Here is a 21,082-nt window from a genome sequence, read left to right on the forward strand (position 1 = left end):
ATGGAATGCGAAAGGGGCTTGTTAGCATAGAGGGTGTAGTCATATTCTTCATCGCCAATCCCACCTTCCACACTTTTGAGCATAATTGAACCATAGAACAAGATGCACGCGCCGAGATTCGAGGCCAAGGACGGATCGTACCGTAATTTACGTTACAATGCCCGACAAGATACCATTCCACGTGTATGCTATCAAGATTGCGGAACCATCAACCGATCGATATCCGGACCCCAAGTTCCGTCACTCGTGCTGATCTTGATCGTGTTCGTACCAGACTTCAGGCCCGCATTCAGAACACTCGAATTGGGATCACCACTGGCAGGTATAAAAGCAATGCGCTGTGTAGCCCCGCCATTGACACTCACATCGGCAAATCTTTGGCTGCTATCACCGTTCACTAGCAAAACGTTAGCTTACGCTAGCTCATACTCCTTTCTTGGAGAGCATGGCTGACTTACAGTACTTGACACGGATCGACGTGCGTGTCGTAGCTGAGCTTTGTACATTCGAAAAGGTGACTGCGCCGGCGCTGGAGCCGCCGATATCTGTGCATTGTCAGTCACGGTGAAACTTTGCAGGGATCGAGACAGCACTCACAGCCTGCAGCGTTCGTACCTGAGCATCCCGAGCAGGACACCGACTTAGCTCCACCAGCCAATGTGGCAGATTCTCCTTCGTACGTGTTCTCGCTAGGCCCAGAGGTCATAGACCCAGAGCTAGCATCAACAACCCAATTAACCGCATTCTTCATACTCGCAGTCGTGCCCGAAATGGTCAACGGCAGCCATACATAGGTACTTCTCATTAGATTCGAGCTAACCCATCGATCTCCCATGTACATGAAATTGTTTCCAACGGGTAGGATGTAGTTCGTCTGCGACGAATAGGTCTTCGAACCCGAATCGGCGAAAGTCTTCCATGCCGACCATGGGCCGGCAATGTTGGTCGCAGTGCTGTACTTGTTGTCGTTAGGGTCCCAGCCGGTGAGTGTGGATCCGAACATGAAGTAGACGCCATCCTTCTTGATGACAGCAGGGGCTTCGATGGAGTCTTTCCAGAGGTACGTCGCGGACTTCACGCTTAGGTAGTCGTCGGAGAGGAGGTCGATACGGAGACCGTTAGCGCGCTGTATGTGGTTGTTAGAAAATGTGCTAGACGAAGAGAATTGGTCAAACTTACATCCTCGGTCAAAAGATACGCCTTGTCATCATCGTCCACGAAGAGACCCATGTCACGACTCTGGAAGCCCAGTGGCTGCGAAGCACCGATATACGTGTATTTACCGCAGACAGTATCGCCGGTCGCGACGCCAGCTTTGGCCTCACCATAGTTGCTCGAATCGATGTGCATCCACAGCACGTATTTCTTCGTCGACTTGTTGTAGATAACCTTTGGCCTTTCGACAACGCGACTCGGTCCAAGGTCACCAGATGAAGTTCGTGACAAGAGCGCGCCTTCGTATTTCCATTCTACCAGGTTGGTACTGCTGTAGCAGTTGACATTTTGGAAGGCTGAACCGTCTGTCTTATCTTCGCCGACCCTAGCAATGTAAACATCGTCATATCAGAGAAATATAGCTGCGCTCACCAATAGTATGTACTCCCGACTTTAATCATGCCACCGCCGTGGGCTTGAATGTGCTTGCCAGTATTCGTGGCAGTCCATGTCGCGCCTGGAATAATTTGAAGCGTCGCATTCGCTATTGAGGCAAACAGCGCGCCAGCAGTGGCGATATGTCTGAAGCAACGCATCTTGAAGTCGAAGTTCTGCGTTACACCCGTCTTGTTGTGAAGCTGCGCATGTTGCTAGATATAGGTTGCCATAGCTCCAGCCCAACGGAGGAACTCTGAATTGGGACTTTATAAACCTGGGCTACGAGCGGTGCACTGACTCGGTTGGTATTGTCGCGCGCTTTGGTGTGGAGTCGGTATATTGCCGGAGCAGGGATCGTGCCACGCTGAATGGTCGATCCGGGGAAGCGTAAACGAGCGATTTGTGGGAAGCCGCTATACCCATCTTCCATATTGATGTCACATGTTGATTAGGACATTCTCCCGATGCCCGATACCTTGTGAAGGTTATTCAAACGATGACCATAGGCGTGCGCATGCCGGAGCTAGTCGGCGCGGTGCCATGCAGTCGTCTACCTAGCCGGGATGAGCTGCTCGCATGACCATCTTCAAACCGGGTCCATGGCCAAGTTTGACTAAGTCAAGATATGCAGGAACGGCTTGTGGCACAAAATTGTTGTAGAGCACATCATCATAGATGGGCATAGGCGCACTTCGTTATAGACGAAGCGATTCTCTGCTGCGCACATCAAGCAGACTGTATCATTAGCCATTTTTTGCCATTCATTAGTTAGAAGTCACGAAGCTCAAGGTAGGAGTACTCAAGAAACATCCGCGGCTTCTCCTTTACTTCCGGATTGGATTGTGCAATACGATTCCTTCTTCGCCTTTGCGGTCTGTAACGCGCTTTGTAGAAGATGTTCGATTTGTTGACCATCCGTGTCTCGTATCCGATGCTTCCAGGCTTAGACTACTCTGAATACGTCGCCTTCGCGAAGGTGTAGTCGTGTGCTTGCCCCTCAATATCTCCCTAGCAGGCCCGCCGCGCGGGATCATGCCGTGGAAATTGATGCCATCCCGCCCGTGTATCATGCAATCAAGGACGTTCCGCGAGTAGGTCTGCTTCGAGGTGAAGACCAGACGCGATCGACGGTGCACATACATGTGAGATGTCCTCTGCCGCGTATGGTGCCCAAACGTAGCTCGCGATGTGCGCATTACCGTCCCTCGTCCTAACGTTTGCTATGCTGTTTGTGCGCTTCCGAACGACCTCCCCGTTGCCACGATTGTGAGACTGTAGCTTTGGGATAACGCATTGCCCTTGATGAGGCTCCTTGCTGCTCAAGCACCGAGTGCCTTTTTTCGTCAGGAAAGGTATTGCTGTATGCTCATGCTGCTCGCTCTATGCATCCCAATTCGCTTGCTGTTGCCCCCACCTTGCAAGCCCAGAAGTGGCAGCTCTGGATGCACGCCCGCCGAAGCCGCTGCGTCACAATGAAGGAGAAATCGCTCCTAAGCTACTCGTGGGCGCCTTTGTTGCATCGATAGCACACCGAAGGTGTGTAGGGCGTGAGGAGGACGCGACGCCACGGGCGCACCCGGTGGGGCTGGGGTTGGCGGATGGCGTACGGTATCGGGCATAGGGTGCGGAGAATGCGGAGAACGATGCAGGGATCTCGAGCGGGGGATGAGGACTTTCGCGCGTTCGCGATGAGCGTCGTCGTAGCAGCGCGCGCCCTGCCGTGAAGAGCTCGGTGAAGAGGCTACCGGTACTACTGTCGTCCCTGCACAGCGCTCATAGTCGGCGAGCTAGCGCCAAGACCAGCTCTTGAGGAGGCTACGGAGCCATCGGCGGCAGCATATATGCAGCATAGATAGCCAGAATCGATGTTGTAGAGGGTATTGTCGACACGCTGAAGCTTTTGCCAGTAGTCCGAAGATCGTAGCCAAACCAGCTGCGACGTCGTGGATAGGGAGGGGTTGCCGGGCGGGTGAGGGGGCGGCTACGCAATTGCTTTCAGCTGCTTCGGAACCCACGGCGCCACCATTCTCTATCCAAAGTCGACCGGAGAAGATTATGCAGGCACTATTATCGAGGCTCTGAACAGTTCAAGAGTGGTCCGAAGACGATAGGAGCGCTGACTGTGGTGCGGCGGAGGGACGAGGGTAGGCTGGTGAAGGACTCGAGCGGCGGAAAGCAACAACACCAAACAATCTCACGATAGTTGGTGCCCCGCCTCCTTCCACCGGCCACCACCGTCGCCGCCTCCGGTATACTGCCGACGGGCTTCTTCTTGCTTGTATCTTGTAGAGCATGTTCTTCTCATCCACCCCGAGCTCTTTTGACAACCTCCCTCGACTACAATGGTGTAGGAGCGTGCCTCGAGCCCGCCGTTACCCTCCCTTTGCCTCAAACCGACACAAAGGCCGTCGCAGACTCGAGGCACCTCCTCCAGTAAGCAGAGGCATATAATATCCACGGCAATAGCTTCTGGAGGTGCGGTAGAGCTTCCTCGCGACACAATCGTGGGCGGTAGGCGGGTAGCCAATAGCATTTGACCAGTCATCCGCCAAAATCGAGTACGCTGCGATTCAAAAGAGATTTCGGGCTGCTGCAGAGCCTCTCGCATAGCCAGGGTATGCCCATCGAGCAATTTGCAAGAATTGCATCACCTGGTGTGGTGTGCCAACATCACCAGGCGTAGTTGGTTTGGCCTTCGCGACTGCCGTGAGCCCCATCCCGCTCACAGCGAAGGCCTAACCCTACCCAGGTATGTAGCTCGAGTCTCCAGACTCCTAGCAAGCTGTGGCAAACCTCTTTACTGACATTCATGCTGTGCCAGCTTCGACGGAATGCCGTATTGTTTGTCGAGGCTGCTCCAACAGATGCCAAATCGCCAGCGATGGCGTCAAGCTCCCGGCTGTAGCGACAAACCACTCCCTCGAATAAGCTGTTCGTCCAAGACATCCCTTGCACTAACATGGCTAACTTCTTGTTGCGTAGCTTCACCGCAGTGAAGAGGCGACCGCGGCGGTAGCCACCCTTCTGAGCCCGCCATAGTACGATCGACACGTATCCCCTCACGATCGAGCGAAGATGACAACGTCCCGCCATACGCAGTATCGACTGCTGCACACCTTCGAGTCGTACTACAGGTGACCCGCGCGGCGCCCACCAAACATCGCACCACGACCGATTTCGATGCACATCAAGCGCGAGCAATTGTATCGCCATGGCCTCCAACACACTAGGGCGAATGGCATGCAGGTTGCAGCAGGGAAGAACCGAGATCCACGCTGGACAACGGACAAGTCAATCTGAAAGGCAGATGCGTTGCAGGGTACACCAGGGTATACCAAGGGCTTTGACAACTTGTCAAGCTAGATGGTCTCTGGGACCACCATACCGAAAACTCTAGCACGCTGCCGAGTAGCCTATTTGCCCTTTGCTTCCTGCAAGACATACATCGGCAATGATAGAGAACCATCGCAACGCGGCACCGGAATGGCAAAGCGATATCCTCCAGGCCCGGGGTAGCATGTTGTAACACCGTTCGAGGTATCGCGGTCGAACAAAGAAGTGTAGAACATCGAGGGACCTCTCCGATAATACAAGGTCGTCAGGCTTATCACTCGAAGTCCCGGTTGCTGCTAGACATGCAGCGTCGGAGTTGCCGATCCGCGCCATTGGTCGCGAGGACCGTAGAGAAGCGGACGATACATGGGAGGACTGCGTACAACATGTTGCAGGCAGCGGTCCGACCGGCTTCAGAGGCATCCACTAATTCGAATGAGACCCAACCGCCATCGAACGGGACGAACATCTACTGTACTTTCTTCTCGACAAATTCCGACTCTTCCTCATTATCGTCTGGGATCCAGACCACGATCGACATCGTTCTTGCCAAGCGTGCGGCCACCCACAGCGGGGTGCGGCCAGGACGTCGGAGTTGTGTCCCGGTTCACTCATCGTCTGAAGATGGACCTCCGTTTCTTCGCGAAGTACCACAAGGCAAAGATTTCGGTAAGCGAAGCGCAAGAAGCGTAAGAATGTATACTGCTTGCGTGCCTACCCCAAAGTTGGCGCTGGGAAAGAAGTATGCGAGTCCCATCTCTGGCAGTGTGGGAATAGGGCACTCGATCCGACCAGTCTTTTCATGGTCTTCGAATCAAAGCAACATCCTCCTAGGCACTGAAGAAGCATCATGTCTTGTTTGACTTCAGGAAACCCGAAATCTGGGTGTGCCGGGCAGCCCAGTTGCGATTGTGGGAACTCAGAGCTGCAATTCCTGACAGAGCGTGCGTTATGGAAGCGCGAAGAGTAACGGCATTGCGGCCGTCAAAGCAAAACATCGAACAATATCAGCGAATGTTCGATGCCAACCAATGTATTTGGGCAACAACAGCGGTCATACCAAGTTATCGACCACCAATCCGGTGTGGTTCAGGTTCCCGATCTCCGTGCTGTCTGGACATGTGTTCTTATCAGATGAGTACCGTGAGGCAATGATTTCGGTAAGCAAAAGCAACGGCGTCGTAAGAATGTATAGCGCCCGCGTGAGTAGCCGAGTCCGGAGTTGGCGCTGGGTACTGATGGGAGCGTGTATCCTCACAGCTTGGAAAGACGGAATCTAGAAGACCCCCGAACGCGAATACCACTGACGGCTTCGTACCTTTCATCAACCGCCAACGTCTGCGGTCATACCGTCAAGTATTCAACAACCCTAGTCCCGGGTAACGGACATCCGACGCTACTGGCTGCTCCAAGTCTATCAGAGAGCCCAAGTCATCGCCCATGCTCTCGTGGCCGGTAGCGTCAACGGGAAGTATACAACAATTTCTTTGTCGACTAAGTCCATCTTTCGTAATCTCTTTGGACTCCCTCGATTCTCTCCAGGTTCTATCTCTTTTCGTCATCTCAGTCAAGTCGACACTTCCCGCGAGTCTCGCAATCTTCATCATCGTACCATTTCATCATCTCTTGTTTGCAATGGAGTAACCTCAGGCGCAAGCTGCTCAGGTCAAAATGCTACCCGCCGCGGCAAATCCGCCACTCTTCATGAACCGTCGCATGTGTCTTACAGGAGGTGACTGCTGCAAATCTCAAGCTCTGCTTGGTGTTGGGCGTTTGTCGTTGCATATCATCGCGTCGACTCGCCTCAAAAACATTGTGGGGTCCTAGAATGTTTAGGACAGTCGGTCATACTTGCACAGTCCCTCCCTAGGAATGGACCATGGGCTCATGTAGTGTCGTAGGAGTTCGCTCCGACAGTGGTGTCCATCTGAGGATGGCTAAGGGAGATGCCCAGAACGCTCACCAGGGAGAGGGAGCAAAGTTCAGGCAGGCGGTGTTGTGTGGTGCGATGTGGAGAGCGCGAGGCTCAACCCCGACTCCTCGATGCTGCGACAGCACGACGAGCGGTTTCTTCTCAGCCCAAGAGCTTGGCTCTCCCGTGGCAATGCTTCATCGATAGGCACGGCCTTCGATTTCGACAGCACCGGCTATGCGACTCTTCGGTATTGGATCAAACTCGGTCCGTCTAATGCTCTTCGTGGGCTCTTCGATCTGATCTTCATGGTCATCCCCAGCTCTTCTTTACCCGACTTCAGCACAGAGTTCGGTCGATCCTCGATGAGGCGCCAGAGCTCCGTGCCAGCTAACCTCCTTGACAATGTGATAAGAGCATTCAGAAGCGTCTCGATAGCGTTCAACTCGTCGGCTGTGCCCACACAAGATGAACTTGATCACAATCTTTCCTCTCCGGCTAATAAGCAGCAATTAACACAAGGGAACATCCGCTTTGACCGACCGTGATCGATGTGTTTTGAACAAGATGGAGCTGCTGTTGGGGTAAGAAAGGTTTTTCTCCATCCCTGCGAGTGCTGAATGGTATTGACTTTCCTCCAGATGGATACACACTACGATGTAATGCAATACGGCCTTCATCGAACGACCTCGGGTCCATGATGTGGTAGATGTGATAGGGACCTCTAGGTATCTTCCATCGTTGTCGCAAAGTTCGCTTACGGTGCCAGCTCCACTCTTGAAACGCATCGCATGAAGCGCGATGATCGAACTCAAAGCTTCACGGGCATTTGCACTACCGAAGGGAACCTGTTGTCAAGCGAGCGGGAATCGGTCCACATCGGCTCACCAGGTCTGAGTCAAGTTGTCATGACACTGAACAACGCTCGCCTGCTCTGCAGTGAGATGTCGGTATTCGGACGCCGTTCGTCTTTGCCACAGGCTTCTCAGTGTCGTCTTCGAAGACATGTCCAAACTTTTCGACTCAGTCCACGTGCGATGTAAGTTTCGTGATCCCTCTGAGACCACAAGGCGCTGACAACGATAGACGTGCGCGCAATTGGCTCGAATGCGGCATGAAATATCTGTCCTGGTAGAACAGAGCAGTCCTCTTGACACTCCTTCGATGGCCCCAGGTGGTCCTGCAGGTAAACTCGGAAGCTGGACGCTAGAAGACATGGTGATGTCCTATCTCCTATTTTCCGACCGACTCACGAGGAAGCAGTTGCTGCAGTTTTCTTGGAAAATGACTTCAAATCGAAAAGACACATGAACAAAATGCTGGATAGTGCCAGAGGAGCGTTCGAGGTATGGACACGGCCATGCATCTTTTTGGATCGTCTACTAACTGACCTTCAGATACTGAGGTTATGACACCAACCTCACAATGGCGAGTCTTCTGTATCCGGGTATGTGGTCCAAGTACTTCTCATTGGGAATCTCACGAGCGAACAGAAATATGGATTTCCTTCTATGCCTCGATCGAGACGAACCCTGCGAATGACAGAGTGGACGACCGCAGAGCTCCTCGCCGGCCATGGTGTAATAGGTATTCCTTCGTCGATGGTGAGCTGGATCTGACCATCTTCGAGTTGCAGACCGCCAAGCTCAAAACCGGATCAAATTCAGGGCATGCGACGATCGAGTGTGTCGAAATCGTACATTGCAATGTCGACCCTGTTCCGATCATTAAGCAGGCCCACGATATAACAGTTGAACAGTCGTCGACCCCTTTGTCCAAGTCCACTGAGGTCTTAAGAGATATGCTGATGTCTTGTGCGGGGGCGGGTAACCTCAGGCGAGACTCTTGTTTTTACGGATCACGACAGACTGACCGTGGATCCAGATGCGCACGATTTGGACAAGGTTGTTGCCAACTCCATGAGCGGCGAAGAACCACACCGCAGTCCCGAGAGCTAGAATCTGATGAAGCCCTGTCCTCTAGATGACTCATGGCCTGATGTCTGATGCCACTTCAATCCCGAAGTTCCGAAGATGAGTACGCGTCCGGATAGATGGTTGCTACATGTTGATGATGAGCTAGGAAATTCCCGTCCCTCGAAGGCGCTAATTGAAGAGTCGAAACAATCGGCCGAATTAGTTGACCGGGCTCGTCGTTTGCCTGCGGGCCTTGACTTAGACGTGCACCACAAAGAATGCAGCACAGTTTATGCGAGGCTTGCATGTGTATCGGTCGACAACACAGGCGATGAGTATTCGAAGAGACCTGCTCAACCGAGATCGAGCGGATCTCACAGAATTGAACATGCGACGTGAGCCTCTTCCCCGAGAAAGGGGACTCCATGCCGGGTGGTAATCGAAGGTGACTCTGCCAAAGGTTGAAGATACTGACCAGATTTGAGCACCACGAAAGCCCAAGTCCAGATCTGGATGGATTAGGAGTTCCAACGACACCAGGTCCGGCGAACCATGGAACGCGCATTCTCGGGTGCGCCGGAGTTCTTGAAGGGACTGTTGAGAAAGAAAATTGGCGCTGGTGTGTTGTCTGCAACCGCAGAGTAGCGGCAGCATGTTACAAGACGCATGCGCGCAAGGCCAACAAATTAGAGCCCCATGGACAGAAGCGCGCAGCATCAGTTCTACTCCCAAAGACCGGCGAAGACTAACATTGCTTTCGACAGTTGAAGTGTAGTTCGCGCAAGCTGTCGTCTAGCTATTCGCGCGTCCATCCTGGCTAGTCCCCAGAGTTCGTCTTCCAGCATGTAGCCAACTATCGCAAGGCTGTTCAGCCATGGCCGTGTACGACATGCATTGCCGATATTGACGCCGCGATGCCATCTGGGAAATTGAGGATGTATCATCGACGTCGAGATGTTGGCCTAGAATGAACGCATCGTGCCGAGTTAGCGTGCCGAGTGTTTAGCGCTGCCCCTTATTAGCGCACGATGTCAACGCTAAGGATGTCGTCCCATCATACTCGAGCACGAACTTTCGTCCTACACGTGTCGGAAGCAGGGTACTGCCATCAACTATAAGGATCACGAAGCCGGCGCACCCATATACCATCGAAGGTGATTGCTGAGCGGGACGAACGCAGTGTCTTTCTTCCTGGCCTCCTTGGCGCAATATTGTCATCCGATCTCGATCAGATCCCCATCGCTTCGGCGTGAATGCTTGTTGCTGCTAGCTCAGCTTGTATGTGGTTGAAGCGCTCGCTTTGTACTTCGGTCAAGTCGTTATGTCGATCGTAGGTTATCCTTCGGGGACTGTATCGAGGGAGAGCTCAACGCGTCTTCGTCATCTTTTGAGAAAGTCGGCACGTCGTGCTCAGGAAGCGAAGACACATATTAGAATCAACCGCACTCTGTGGGTTTGCACCACGATCTCTGGAGCTTCCCAAAAGAGATCCGGCTTCCTTGCAAGAAGAGGCTGTTCAGACTTCCCATTCGGGATGTACGTCAAGCAGTGCAAGGATGGAACAAGGAGTGAAGCGGTAGCTTACCGAGGTCCGAGCCGGGAATTCCAGCTGAGGAATGTGCCATGATATGACAGCACCCATCATCAAAGAGACGGGTCGCGATGCCCACACCCTGCATTCTCGGCACGATCGTCTTTTCCTTGAATAGCCTCACGCTTTCGAGGAACATCTCGCTATGTCTGGATGTCGGCCCAATAATCTTGGTATAAAACGCGTTGATCCAAAAACCAAGGCCGTAATGATGGAAAAGAGGTCTCATCGTCAGGTACGCAGCCAACCATAGGACGACTTATGTCCAAAAGCTTCGCAATCTCGCCCTTGCTGGAGCGCCCAATGCGTCCGAAGCCCGGTCCCAAATGTTCCCAAGCCAATCAGATCGATGTGTCCCAAGCCAACGGCTCTGGATTTGTAATGCCGTAGCAAACCTCCGCGTCGAGGATAGGAGAGATCAATCTGCAATAGAGGACGGCGAACGGATCCGAATCGACAATGTCAGGTCAGCTGAGCATGCTGGTCTACTTGGTCAGCTCCATTATGTTCAATGGCATAGAAGCGGTGGCGCCACTATCGATGAATGCAGACTCGGACTTACTGATGGGTAACCGGGGGGAACCGAGATGAGTGCCTGGATGAGCAATGTTACCATCGTCTTCGTTTCGTGTTGGGTCGGATCAGGCCGGTGCGCGTCCTCTCACCATGCGCATCGACAATCAAAATTATCTGTTGTTGGCCCACCAGCTTCTGCCGCCACGGACACAGACTTCCACCAATAGAACGATCCCATGGCGAATGGAGAACGTAGTGGACTGCCAACGCGGATCGCGACGACGTTCGACCCAAGCCCGCTCGCAGTGGTCGAGGCGGACAGCTTGCTTAAAACTACAGCTACCATTTCCCGAAAGTCTCCATGGTATTCCGGGCCTGGATTGAGGCTTTGATGCTGCATTTGGCAGTCAACACAACCTTCTTGACCGGGCGTCAATGTTTCATGGGCGTGCTGTGTCAGTCTCGTCCGGTAGACTCGTAACGTGGCTACCCAAGGCTTCTTGTTTTGCCGCAGGGTGTCGGTTGTCTTCCCCGCTGTATGTGGACCGAGAGCGACGGTGCGAATCCGAAGGTGGCCGAAGTGAAGTACAGCAAGCTGCACCAAAACCCGAGGCGCATCTCAGATGCCATGGAGTTCTACTCTGATCCAAAGGCATAAGCAATGCGTGGCTTCCTCAAAGCTACCGGGAACTGTGGGAGCAGGCTTGCGGTAAACGTACATGTAATGGCTAACAGGCGACGACACTGTTCTCCTCGTTGACCGCGGCCATGGGAGTCGCTGCAGCTTCCGTCATATGAGTTACCCCAACCCAAAGGACATGGCGAGGCATCCAGGTCGGGTATGCGGAGGACTTTACCCTGCTTTGGTATGAGCCGACATATAAGGTCGAAAGAGATGCGCTCGAGGCTCGCGTGGTCGCCATTGCTGAGTTGGTCGCTGCATCGTGTGTTTCGGAAGCTCGCCGCGGCGTGAGCATAACGATTGCATCGTGAAGGGTATGTGGTGGGTTAAGAGACGAACGTGCCGTAATTTCGGCGTCGAAGAAAGCTGTGCTGGTGTTTTCCCACGGGCCCCGCGCCCGTCTGTTGGTTCGAAGTGACCCCAGCGCCAAGCTTACACCCGGGGGTGAAATCGGAGTGGAACCGCGAAGGGAGTAACAGCGCGCATAGACGCTATGCTGAGAGCATGGCTATCTGCATTATCCAAAGCATTTCCCATCGTAGCGTACAGCATGCCTCGCGGGCACCGAAGGCGCTGCACTGCCGGTGGTCTACCGTGACGCCGCGGCTCTCCTTCAATGCGTCGCCATAGCCATAGCCACAGTTGTATCGGGGCTCACCTCGCGTCGAATCGTGCGAGCGTGGCAAGGCCTTGTGTACGATATGGACCCTCCGTCACGCTGCTCATCTCTACCTGTCCGGCCTATTCGAAATTCCACCGCCAGTGTAGACAGCTCTTCGGTATCAGCTTCGGGGTCGCGGGAACACGCACAACGGCTCGACCTGCGTGAGGACTCGTTGGTTGTAATGGGACTCAGTGTGTCGCAATAATGCGGAGGGAGCAAGGTCGCCGTCTTAGTTTCGCCCGTTGCTGAGACCCCCATGTTGAAATGCGAGCTGGCGCTCTGGGACATGCTTGTCAGTATGCTGGCATTATACCCCTGAACCCAGAGGCATCGAGGGATCGAAATGCGCATGGCTTAAGCCAATGGCGCGTAGAAACGTACTGGGACGGAATGGGATCGCCAACAACTGCGCCCGTATCAATGGAGTGACCACGGAACGTTTTCATGGCTCGCATGCGGGCTGTTAGGTTGCGCAAGCATGGGGGACTGACATTGAGCAATGAAGCCGCCCGCAGCTTCGTATCGGGCTGCCGCCGCTCCTGCTGTTGCCGCTGTGTATGCTGGCTCCGACAATTCCTCTCCTCCAGCTCCCTGTTCCCCGTCACTCATTGTTGTTCCCATCCTGTTTATCTTCTCACGTCGCTGAACGTTGCGTCCCCAGCTGGTCGTATCGTCGGCGGTCGCGGGGAAGCGGGATCGTGCGGGTAGTTTTACAGGTGCTCCGATTTCTGGACGAAGAACACGATTAGCAGAAAGCTAGAGGAGAGTCACACTGGGTATTTTCAACCAACCTCGGCTTTAGATGCAATCGGCACGCTCATTTAAGCAATGGACTGGCGAACGGTTGGTCACCAGAGTGGTTGAAACACTTACCTCGAATGGGCCTCTCGGTAGAGCTCAGATGCCGCCCTTCAACTGGCGTGCTGATATATTGGGAAAGCCTGCAGTGCGGGTAGTGTCAACTCGTGTAGAGGGGGTGCCGCCTCAACCACGCGCGGAAGTTTCACTGTCCCGAATAGGTCCCCACGAAACAAAGCCTGTAGCGAGTACAAAGACAATACCAACCATACACGCCACAGACTGTGGTTAACTCGGTTTCCCGGGCCTTCCCGCATGATGAATTTTTGGGCCTACCTTCGCGTCGCCATCACCGTCATTTCAGCGGCCTCGGACCCCACCTCCCAAGCGTGACATCATTCGGCGGCTACAAAATTGGCACAGCGTCTACCAGCCTCAGCAGATATACCGGTACGACAGTGCCGTTGTATATGATCGATTACCCCTGGCAAGTCACGCACGGCTGCCCGAGGCGCAGCTGAGGCTTTCGCCGTCTACCACATGAAGGAAAAGGTCTCGCAATGATCCATACCAGTTCATCACGAGTATCTCAGTTCACGGATCAAAGGATATAAATGCGTGTAATTTGCGGCTCTACAGACAATGACATATACAACCGGCCAAAACACCTCCAAGTTCTTCCTGGCTCACTCCGCCGTGCCAAAGACGAACAGGCACATCGACATACTACTTTTCATCACAAAGTAAGATTGCGGCCTGGTGTAACACGTGCTTGTTTCAACCATCCTGTTGGCGCTTCGATATCTTGGCGTCAAGGAGTAAAGGGCCGTTGGCCTCCGAAGACAGCGCAATACCAGACAGCTTCTTTGAGAATCTTGCGCAGCCGTATACAATGGCAAGGCTTCCTTGAGGGGCTTGACGGACATAGCGGCGATGAAGCTATTCGTGTCTCACACGATTCGATCTTGTGATAACCCGTCCGATGTTAGGGAAAGCGTCGTCAGCTGTGACCCCAGCGAGTCATATCGGACTTGTCGGGGGCGGCGCGACGATCTCGTGGTTATCGTCACTCGAGGCCAGCACGTCACTGTCTGGAGTTGGCCGACGCATCTGCAGTTTCGACTTGTCAAACGGAGAACCGCCGACGATCTCGTGGTCATCGTCACTCGAGGCCAGCACGTCACTGTCTGGAGTTGGCCGACGCATCTGCAATTTCGACTTGTCAAACGGAGTACCGCCGACTATGGATTGGACGCCATCTTGTTGATCAATCTGACAAAGTTAGAATGCGACAAAGGCCTGGAATGAAGGTGGAGAACGCGTACCTTGTTCGTTCTTGCGTTCCGTAGGAATGACATCCATTCCCACCCTCGGCCTGCTGCGGTGTCAGACACTTCGATTGATCAATGGAAAGTGAGGCATTTGCTTGCCCAAGAAAGCTAGGCGTCCTGGGACTCACCGGAAGCGCTTCTCGCACCGGCTCGGCCGCAGCCAGAGTGGGCTCAACGGCGGCCACGTAGGCCGAAGCCATTCAGAATCCGTAAGGGCGCAGGAGCAGAAGAAGGGTCCACGGTCGAGATTGGGAGACTGCGGGCTCGGTGCGGCCGAGCCACAGGTCGGCCGTCGCTGCTCTCTGACGGGGCGGTCCGGCATAACAACAAGGTTCTGCGACGTGCGTGTTAGTCATGAATATATGAGCTGAGCTGAACACTTACCGACCGGTTAGTCGATGCCTAGGGTCCGGACCGCCCCATTGGAATTCAGAATCCGTAAGGACAAGACATGAGGAAAGGAGGGAAGGAGGTGAGAGGCGGGGAGGGCAGCTTTTATCTCCTCCCGCTTCGCAGAGCACTAGCGCCTTGGCTCGATGGGCTGCCGACGTCAAACACCCAGGTGAACGGCATAAAGTGCCGGCAGAGGCAGGCGCGAGTCTCCATGACCAGCTGCGGAGAGGCACTTCTCGATCTGGATGCCTGAGAGGCTCATTGCTATGCGGATGCCTCACAAGCAAGTATTGTCACTTCTAGTAGACATCTCAAGATCGACGGCGGCTAGAAAGGTGTTGTTGTTCTGCGATGCCTTCATGGAGGAGTGTGAAGCCATCATGTTTAGCTAGCATATCCAGCATCTACCACCGCCTCTTCACGAGTGGATGGCGCTCTGGCGTCACCAATCGTTTTAGGCGCACCCTCTTCTGCTCGGTCACGGCATGCATCCCTTACGCCGAATCAAGGTCCCGAGCATCGTCCCGTTGCTCTACATTGCTTTAGAGATGAATCTCTGAATCTCTGGCAACGTGTGTATTCTCATCATGCCAAATTTGGCGCCGCGTCATATGGTAGATGTGCTTGTAACTTGATTGGTGAAAGTGGAAGAAAACACGGGGCAAAATGAAATAAAACCGGCTCTGCCCGACAGCCGGATCGAACTCGTCACCGCCGAACTCAACGAAATACAGTAGCCACACGAGAACATTATCACAGTTATACCCAGCTAGACCGTACAGACCAAAAAACAAAAGTCAAAATCCGTAAAGGCTGGCCTGTGGTCCTTGCCCTTACGGATTCTGATGTAGGATTCTTAAAGAAAATAATAGATAAGCCCCGCATTGCATCCAGACATTGACGACTTTGTAGCATGAGGGAGATTTGAACCCGAAGAATTACAGCACTAAATATCTGAGCGGCCACAGACGCGTTATGACGCGAGAGACGGGCTTTTCACGACATGATGACATCGTTTCGGTCTATTGATCCGCGAACAGCTCTGCCAGAATAGTGTCATGCCCGAACATCAATGGGGACTCAACGAAGATAACGAAGTTTAGACCATAACACATCATCTATATTATACTCAAGCTTAACGTCGGAATGGCAACGCAGACTGTTACACAGTGCTGCTCAGGTGTTCGAATGCTTGATCACCAGACATCAGCAATCGTAGGCAAACATCTGCTCTTCACCTATATGAATGGCTCAGGATGCCTTCATATGTTCCCTATCGACTAAATCTATCATCAGGCCAAAGTGGCATAAAGGTTCCTTAGAATAACCCTGGCAGCCCTTCCGCATTTGACAGTTTGTATATGGACACTTTGCGGCTTGGCGATATCGTAAGTCGGCGTCTGTTTCACTGCCTTTTGAACGCCTCCGACTTTTTCACGTTGATCAACTTGCCGGAGATCATTTAGTGGGCGAGCTCTAATTCAGCAGTCGGGTGAAGCACCACCCCAAAGGGTTTAGCCCGCTCAGGCCGTGGTATACACAATTTGTCGGCCTGGCGCAATGACCTTCCTTCACAAACAATGCCCGTTTGAGCCTAGTGCTCTCTCTTAGCTTCTTAGCTCTCTCAGAGTTCCAGTATATATAGTCTCTGGCCTCTGTGCCCTGAACCAACTTTGATTTCGCTCACCTTTTCTGCCTCCGGTCAAGATTCCCGCGCACAGCAATCACTCTCCCAAACCCCTCGAAACATCACCCACTCAACCAAAGGCAAGTCTCCGATATAAGCTTTCAAGAGATTCCACTAACATTGTCAGGCATAATGTCTTCGCCGCCCGCAGACCCCTCGCCTTCCGCGTCCGCGCAAAAAAACCCGATGTCTTGGTCCGCTGTAGTCAAGAAGGCGTCCTCTACGAAGGGACAGCCTTCTGCGGACAAGACGACTTCAGCGAAGACGCCTGCTTCTACTACGGAGAAGCCGACGCCTGCTGGGAAACCTTCGCCCGTCAACGCTAATCGCGCGCGCATGCTCCCCAGCTACGCGACAGCACACCTCTCGCCCGTCATAGGAAGCATCGGTTCGCGCCTTGGCGAAGCGCGCGTGGGTCCACCTCCAGCGGCTTCTTCTGCACCATTCCACGCAGGCGGTGTTGCTCCCTCTGCGTCCTTCTACCCGGCGGCTCCCAATACCTATCCGGGTTTCTACCAGCCGCCACAAGAACCCACAGAGGCGCAATCGTCAGGCAAAGTGACCAAGCCATTTGCGAAAGAAGCTGGTGGACACAGCAACGCTGAACGTTGGGTCCGTACCGAGCGCGCGGCTGCGTCAGCTAGGGCCGCCGCCATGACGCCCCAGGCCTCTGTCCCTGCTGTGTCTGCCTCGGTCTCTGGGCCCCTTGCTGGAGGCAGTAGGAGCAGTATCAACGCCGCTGTGGACCCCAACGCTACTCTTCCGGCTTATGGCGACGGCGGTCCAAGTGCTGTCCGCCGCTCTACGACATCCGGCAACGCGATCACGCCAGCAGTACCCAACTTCGTTCTTGGCGGCAGTCGTACCATCGACGCGCACAAGCGAGCGAGCAGTGGCCCTTCCGGCCCTTCAGTTGCAATCGGCTCTGAACGCGAGTCGGGCGCACTGATTCTCTCTGACGTGCCTCAGCGAAGGTTAATAGCCCTCACACTCAGCCTTGTTCGCTCAGCCATCGCGAAGCAGATCCGGACGGATAACAAGTACGAGGCATTCAAGGAGTTCCTCGACAGGGTCTGTCCTATCGGCGGTGGAGTGCCTGAGCTCGATGAATGGATCCCCTCGATCGCATTCGCTTACTGGTAAGTCATCAAATATCCCTTCAATGCCCTTCCAGACGCTGACTTGTCTTCAGGTACCCAATGACTGACCATGACTGGATGATCTACGGGCACGTAGTGGGCCACTTCAAGCTATCCGAAGAAGCCGACAACGTTTTGGGAAGCGTCACCGCAGCTGGCTTCGATAGAGTCAACACCACGTTTGACTCCGCCATTCTTTTTCCGCTTCGTGGGCCGGTTGATCAGCTGATGCGCGATTTGGCTGTGCGATTCAATCTCAACAAGCCTTACGATGTGAACAAGGAGAAGTATGTTCCAATTTCGGGGATCAGTGAGCTGCGCTAACAATAACAGGAAGGACAGAAACTCCGATCCATGCTAAGGCATGGACCCACAATCCCGCAGCACGACGACAGAGTGACACAGGCATGACAAATGGAAGGGATATGAGCGTAGCACATGGGTAGCACTTGCAGGTATCGTCATGATCCACCTGACGTGGATTTAGACATGGCCTTGCTTGTTGTCGCTTAGACGAGAGCTTCGCATTCATGGTGCATGACGGATGAACGGACTTTGAGCTTGGCCTCATATAGACCTGTCGGCTTTCTTCAAGTGGAATTTTTGATACTATTCTCTGCCTTTTATCGCTGAGTATAATGATATACCGTATGTCTCGCAACAAAATGGTTGGGTTTATGCCTGCCTTGTTCATGGCGTGGATCGCCCATGTTGTTGCGGCGCTCCTCGCTTATTTGAAGGATACATGCTTCCGAACCACTAGCCGGCAGAACATGCAGACTGGCTCAACGCCACGACATTGTTCATGAATGACTGTTCACTTGCAAGGCGTGAGCACACGAACTAGACCTTCTGTAACACGTACCCACAAGCCGCTGTGGTTGTAGAATCTGGACAAAGACCACATCGGTAAATTGGTCCCCGAGTTCCTGCACGCTAAAGCGACGCTGTTCATATCGGATCCCACCAAACTCAGTGCTTGAGAGTACTTAGAGAACGCCTCTCTCGTTGAGATCGGGTTGCGACGCAACGTCATGTGCGTCAAGCGGAGGAGAGATTGGAAGCCCATCCGTTGCCCATCGGAGTTTCGAGAATGCCTTAGTCGCACTGGTAGGTAGCCTATGGTTTGAACGTGCAGGGACTGTAGGTTACCGGTCAGGACAGCTCCACCTACTTTCGAATTCAGGAAATCCCGCCCGATCCATGAGCATTCCTGGCTGCTATGCCGCTTGTCAGTCTTGGCATACATTTGTCTCGCCAGCCTGCGGAGGCATTGCGTACCGCCAATAGAAGTAAAATAGGAAAGTCCCAGTATTATATAAGACCGTAACTAGGCGCTGGTCCGTCCGTGGTCCCTCTTTGGGTTGGCCTCAACAGGATGCCGAGTTCTAGTGAAAGGAAATAGACCAGCAGGACCGAGTGCGCTGAATTGGTCGAGTGCGTTCAACTTGAGCCGACCCTCTTGTGGGTGCTGAGGTTCTGCAGGCTGTCTGAAGGAAGATTGACCTCTCTTCTCGTCTCGTGGGATCCGTAATGATTGTAGTAGCTGTGTCTTATCTGAAAAGCGCAGAAAGAGGGGCACGTATTTTTCCTGTAGCCTGGTCAGCAATGAAGCGAATAGAGTCGAGCTTGAGGTACCTATGAGTGGAAAGGAAGTTTATGCTTGGCAACGGAACAGAGCAGCGAGAGCTCCACTAAGTGCAGCGCAGATATGGGAGACTGATGTGGATGTTTCGGTCGATCTCTGGTCTGTGGTAAGGTCTCGAGATGGTGTACCTCTGCAGGTACGGCTACACGACGATCAATTTGTCGCGGAATTATGCGTTTGAAGAGCTTTCTTGACGTTGAAAATGCCTTCTGTCAAACATATAGTAGTCTTGCAAGATGGAAAATGGCTGGCGTACGGTGTCTTTCGTCCTCTGGGGGGAAGGGTTCGCCTGGAAGGTTGCTCCGAATGTAAAAAGGGAAGCTATTTCAAAGAGGCGTGCTAAGATCAGATATTAAGGATGCTCGATACCGAGGAAGACGTCCCTAAACTATTGCTCACATGCGTCGGCAGTTGAGGTATCTTGATGGCATTGAGTGTGAGGTGAAGAAGGTCATTCAGGGAAGGCGCGGCAAAAAGCCAAGGTGGTTCCGTCACCAGGCAAGGACCGCCGCCAGGGTTTTCCAGCTTCACCAGGTGAATGTGGGAGTATTTAGCTTTGATTCCTCGCTTCGACACACTGACAAAGAAAATTTGACTCTGCCAGTCGCTCCCTCTCTCTCATCCTCAACACCACCAGCACCCGCGCCTACTCTTGCGACAGTGCCGCCCACACCACCACCAAAGCTAGTAAGTATACATGTGGCTACCTTCATCTGAGCTCAAGCTGCCCTTTTGCTTGTCTCGATCACAGGACTGTTGCGTCTTCGAAGCTGACTTACGATTTCAGACAAACACAACCGCTTCCGCCTCCGCCGCCGCCATGGTTAGCAGCTTCCAATACATTGCGTGCTCAAAGCTTTGCTTATGGTATTCTAGGGCAGGGGAGGCTACGACACCTCGCTAATCGAGGGCAAGGGCGCCGTCTTCTACGGGCCGCCGCGGCCGCCGCCTCCACCGCCTGAGGAGGATGACCCGTCCTCAGCTAAGGGCAGCAACAAGAAGGAGAAGAAGGAAGAGGAGAAGGAGGGGAAGGAGAAGGGGCAGGAGAAGGAGCAGGAGAAGGAGAAGGAGAAGGAGCAGGAGCAGGAGCAGGAGAAGAAGTAGGGTAAGTCTTGATCACTCCTCTCGTGTATCGGCGTACTTTGCATGCCTGACATTCAATTAGCCGCGGCCACGCCTGCCACGTTCTCTCCCTCTCCCTCTCCCGCAAGCGCCGTGTGGCGTACGGTGTACGGCAACTCTTCCCAGTTGTCCAATGACAACCCCACGTCGGGCCTGGTGCGCTCCATTTGACTGGGCATGGCTCCATGAGGAATAGAATCATGCTTGCATATTTCTTCTTATAAATGTGATGCCTGTGATGCTTTTGCTGAAGTTCAATTCCCTTAACACTTTCTTCTACAAGAAAACCCCTTTGTTTTCTCTTTGCAGGACACATTTGTGCAAATGCCAACTGTGAAGACTGCGAATTCACACGATGAGCAATACAGGAGTCGGTGGTTGATGGAATGGTGGTCTGTATGACCGATATATAATTCCTGATGGCTGTGTGTGCGAACCTCTACCACACTATGGATGTGCTTCCACCTTCTCGCGCATTCCTATGGCGTTTCCTAGTTTCTCCTGCTCACCCAAAGATTTCCGTCGTGCAATAGAGCCAAGAGAGGTTCTCTTTCGACCAGAGGAATCTGGCCGTCCTTTTATAACGTGATCACCGTTGAGGTCCAGTGAGTAGCGGTGCACTTCTCGTTCTTGTTCGGCGATCTCCATAATCGCATCGAATTTCTGGTTCCATGTCAGCTATTATGCAGACCCACCGCGCGGAGAAGTCTACCGGTCCTTCAAACCGCTGTCCATAAACCATATAGTACGTTCCAAG

At 53.4% G+C, this 21,082-nt stretch overlaps 3 protein-coding genes across 3 annotated transcripts; 2 read left to right on the forward strand and 1 right to left on the reverse strand.

The window, feature by feature from the left end:
* Positions 1 to 191: 191 nt before the first annotated feature.
* On the reverse strand, positions 192 to 1,751 carry N0V89_012513 (uncharacterized protein; the record flags this gene model as incomplete). The annotated part of the gene is made up of 5 exons (XM_056221234.1): positions 192 to 397; positions 459 to 545; positions 598 to 1,126; positions 1,180 to 1,540; positions 1,588 to 1,751. The coding sequence occupies 5 exons, from the start codon at positions 1,749 to 1,751 to the stop codon at positions 192 to 194; spliced, it is 1,347 nt and encodes a 448-aa protein (XP_056065221.1).
* Positions 1,752 to 16,548: 14,797 nt separating this feature from the next.
* On the forward strand, positions 16,549 to 17,916 carry N0V89_012514 (uncharacterized protein; the record flags this gene model as incomplete). Its single annotated transcript, XM_056221235.1, has 3 exons — positions 16,549 to 17,555; positions 17,609 to 17,842; positions 17,889 to 17,916. 3 exons carry the CDS (start codon positions 16,549 to 16,551, stop codon positions 17,914 to 17,916), a joined length of 1,269 nt encoding a protein of 422 aa, XP_056065222.1.
* Positions 17,917 to 19,741: 1,825 nt separating this feature from the next.
* Positions 19,742 to 20,307, forward strand: N0V89_012515 (uncharacterized protein; the record flags this gene model as incomplete). The annotated part of the gene is made up of 2 exons (XM_056221236.1): positions 19,742 to 19,749; positions 20,085 to 20,307. The coding sequence occupies 2 exons, from the start codon at positions 19,742 to 19,744 to the stop codon at positions 20,305 to 20,307; spliced, it is 231 nt and encodes a 76-aa protein (XP_056065223.1).
* Positions 20,308 to 21,082: the final 775 nt, after the last annotated feature.

The sequence above is a fragment of the Didymosphaeria variabile genome (genome assembly GCF_027946475.1).
Source record: "Didymosphaeria variabile strain IMI 356815 chromosome Unknown scaffold_10, whole genome shotgun sequence".
Lineage (NCBI taxonomy): Eukaryota > Fungi > Ascomycota > Dothideomycetes > Pleosporales > Didymosphaeriaceae > Didymosphaeria > Didymosphaeria variabile.